Source organism: Octopus bimaculoides, chromosome 13 (assembly GCF_001194135.2).
Source record: "Octopus bimaculoides isolate UCB-OBI-ISO-001 chromosome 13, ASM119413v2, whole genome shotgun sequence".
In the NCBI taxonomy this organism is placed as follows: Eukaryota; Metazoa; Mollusca; class Cephalopoda; order Octopoda; family Octopodidae; genus Octopus; species Octopus bimaculoides.
This window is the reverse complement of record NC_068993.1, coordinates 56,512,116-56,515,115: the sequence shown is the minus strand read 5'-3', so window position 1 is coordinate 56,515,115 and position 3,000 is coordinate 56,512,116. Positions and strand designations below refer to the sequence as shown.

The following is a 3,000-nucleotide window of genomic DNA, read 5'->3' as shown; positions in this document are numbered from 1 at the left end:
ACACACACACATATATATATATACATACAAACATATATATATCTATATATTTCGACATTGTTAGAATGAATGAGTGAATAAATAAATAAATAAATAAATAAGCGAAACTTTGGCGAATTTTGGCGATTTGTGGATAAGGATTATACAATGAGTAACGTATTAACACAAGCCAGGAATGTTGTCCAAAAATATAATCTTCGAAGACATGACACTGCTCGTAAATCCTACTATTAATTTGAAAGGTAGGCGTAAGGCCAGTAGTTTTGAGGCAATGGGATTAGTCGATTCAAATCGACCCCTTGCATTTGACTAATGCTCTTTTTTATCGATCCCGAAAGGAAAAAAAAAAAGTTAAGTTGATCTCGGTGAGATTTGAACTCAGATAGTAAAGAACCAAACGTGAACCAGCAAGATATTTTGTCCGACGCTCTAACGATTCTGCTAACCCACCATCCTTATAAACGCTTTCTACTATAGGCACAGGGCCTGAAATGTTTTAGAGGAAAGTCCAGTCGACTACATCGACCCCAGTGCACAAGTCTTCCTTATTTCATTGAAAGGTAAAGTCGACCTCGGAGGAATATTAAATCAGAACGTAGAGATGGACGAAATGCTGCTCCGCATTTTGTACGGCGTACTAAAGGGTACTGCCAGCTCCCGGCTTTCACCGTCCTTATAAATGATAGCAATTATCATCAATCGTTACACATGCACAAGATCAAATAATCTTTTAAGAGGAGACAATATTCTGTTAAACTGACCGCAGTACTTGACGGTCGCAGAAAAATGAACGGTAACATCGGACGAGAGATTGAGCTTAGAACGTAAAGAAATACGACAGAAAACTTTACGATAATTTGTTTCAAAACTTAAAGCACCCGGAAGTAATAAATTGAGAACAGTTGAAGTTTCTTTTGTTATCAGAACAAAAAACGACCTTCAGTAAAGATTACGTACTTCTTTTCAATACGTCTTCAATGGATATGAAAAATATCTTATTTGTTGACGTTTTTGTTTCTTTAGTGAAGAGTTTTAAACGAAACACATTTTCTTTCACGCTCAAACTATTCGTATGAGTGTCGACCTCAATCATTTTGGTTTCGAAATGCACCGGAGACTAAATTTTACTGACATACTTTGCATTGTAAGTTTTAAAAAAAAAACTATGTTTTAGCGTAAAAAAAAACATGTGGTAAAAAATACAGGAAAATTATTGGTTGACGTTATTCTATTAGTTATATAACAATATGAATAACACGTTTTTCAAGATTCTCAAGGTTTTATAAAATTTTAAATTATATTATTTTTTTAATCCGAGGTGCACCTAGATACACTTTGCGGGGCCTTGTAAGCGGCAACGTCCAGTCTGAGAATCACGGGTGCAACAAGATCTTCAATCAAGCGTATCATTTAAAAGTCTAAAGTTAAGAACTAGAATTAAAGTCTGGGGTTTAAGGCAAGGGTTAAGGACTGGAGCTAATAGCAAGTTATTATCTAGGTTTAAGTTCTAGGGGTTAAAAGTTAACGGTTATTATTAAAAGATACTGTTATATTGCAGAGCTACAATTAAGAACTAGAATTAGCATCTATAGAGTTAAAATATCGTATTTGTAAGAGTGAACGATCAATTCTTCTCTCGCAAGATTCGATCTCAGAATCTCGAGAGACAAACCTGACCGCATTCATTTAATCCTGTCATCCTTCTTCACTGCTCAGGAAAGTTTCTTACATCTAGAACAAGGCTGGTGTGGTTTAGCCCCAGGTCAGACTTTATCACTGATGTCGCGACTATCCCGTTATTTTTTCCTCAAACATAAGTGTATCTAGAACTACATTATCCAATGTGCCCTCCCTTTTTCTATGTAGTTGTGAGCGTGGTATGGGAGGTTTCCGGCTAATAATTTTAGCATACCGAAAACGAAGTTGCCTTCTTGTATGTATGGCAGAAATGCTATTGGCGGTGCAGTTGTCGGTAAGGAGAATGACGGGGTAGATATTGGCTTTGAGCCCTCCGAATTTGTTTGGGATTTACTGTAGTTGAATTTAGGGTTAATGAAAGAGAAAATAAATCAACCGAAGCAGGAAATGGACTGAAATAGAAGAATAAATGGTAGGGGAAATTCTGTAAAGCATTCAGTTCGCTGCTTAACAGTTTCTGGCAGTTGATCAGCTTTCTGCACTGCCTATAATGAAATTACAATTAAGACAGTGAAATTGTGATAAATATTCAGGTTTTATCATTGAAACAAGAGAAATGGTAAACCAAAACGAAAAAAAAGAGAGAGTAGAAACGAGGAAAATTAATTGTAAGAGAAAAAAATGAAAGGTTAGAAAAAAAGATTTTTACGAGAAGAAAAATGATTTTATATGAGAAGAAGAAGAAGAGTAGAGAAGTACAAAGAGAAAGAAGAGGACGAGGAGGATAAGAAAAAATGAATCAAAGAAAGAAAGAAAGAAACAGTCTACTTACAGGGATACCAAAATTGTGAGAGAGGTCCCTCGGGGAAGGAAAGTGGTCGCAACATGATGAAACTGGCGTCCCAAGTGCAGATGGCAGCTGTGAGAACGAACCATGTTGTAACCCAACCGGGTAAGAAACCGGTCGTTGAGGAAGAGATCGTCTGCCACTGTCTGCTAGGTCTGGATTTGGACCTGAGACGACTCTGTAACAGTTCGCTAGCCAGTGATTTGTCGTTGCCAAAAAGGCTTGTTGGTTCATAAGTTTCTTCGATTGCTTCTATTGGCGGCATTCTGAGAGTCTTTGGGTAGCTTTAAGGATTGCTTCTTGCTTCAGGTGTTGGTTCAGGATTTGAGAGCTTCGACTTGCTATTGGTATTGGTTTTGGCCGAAATGTCTGAGCTTTCTCCACCAATGTCTATATATATAGACACAATGTGAGTGCGCATACATATACATGGATATATTATATATATATATTTATATATATGTATATATATATACAGATATATATATATATATATATATATATATATATATATA

The 3,000-nt window shown here is 36.2% G+C and overlaps 1 protein-coding gene across 1 annotated transcript in view; it reads right to left on the bottom strand.

The window, feature by feature from the left end:
* LOC106876485 (uncharacterized) overlaps positions 1-2,905 on the bottom strand; it is a 20,933-nt gene extending 18,028 nt beyond the window's left edge. Inside the window, exon 1 of the mRNA XM_014925048.2 lies at positions 2,471-2,905. Within this exon, the coding sequence (XP_014780534.1) occupies positions 2,471-2,750 (280 nt within the window). The 5' untranslated portion in view covers positions 2,751-2,905. The remainder of the gene's footprint in view (positions 1-2,470) is intronic.
* Between the last annotated feature and the right edge of the window lie 95 nt (positions 2,906-3,000).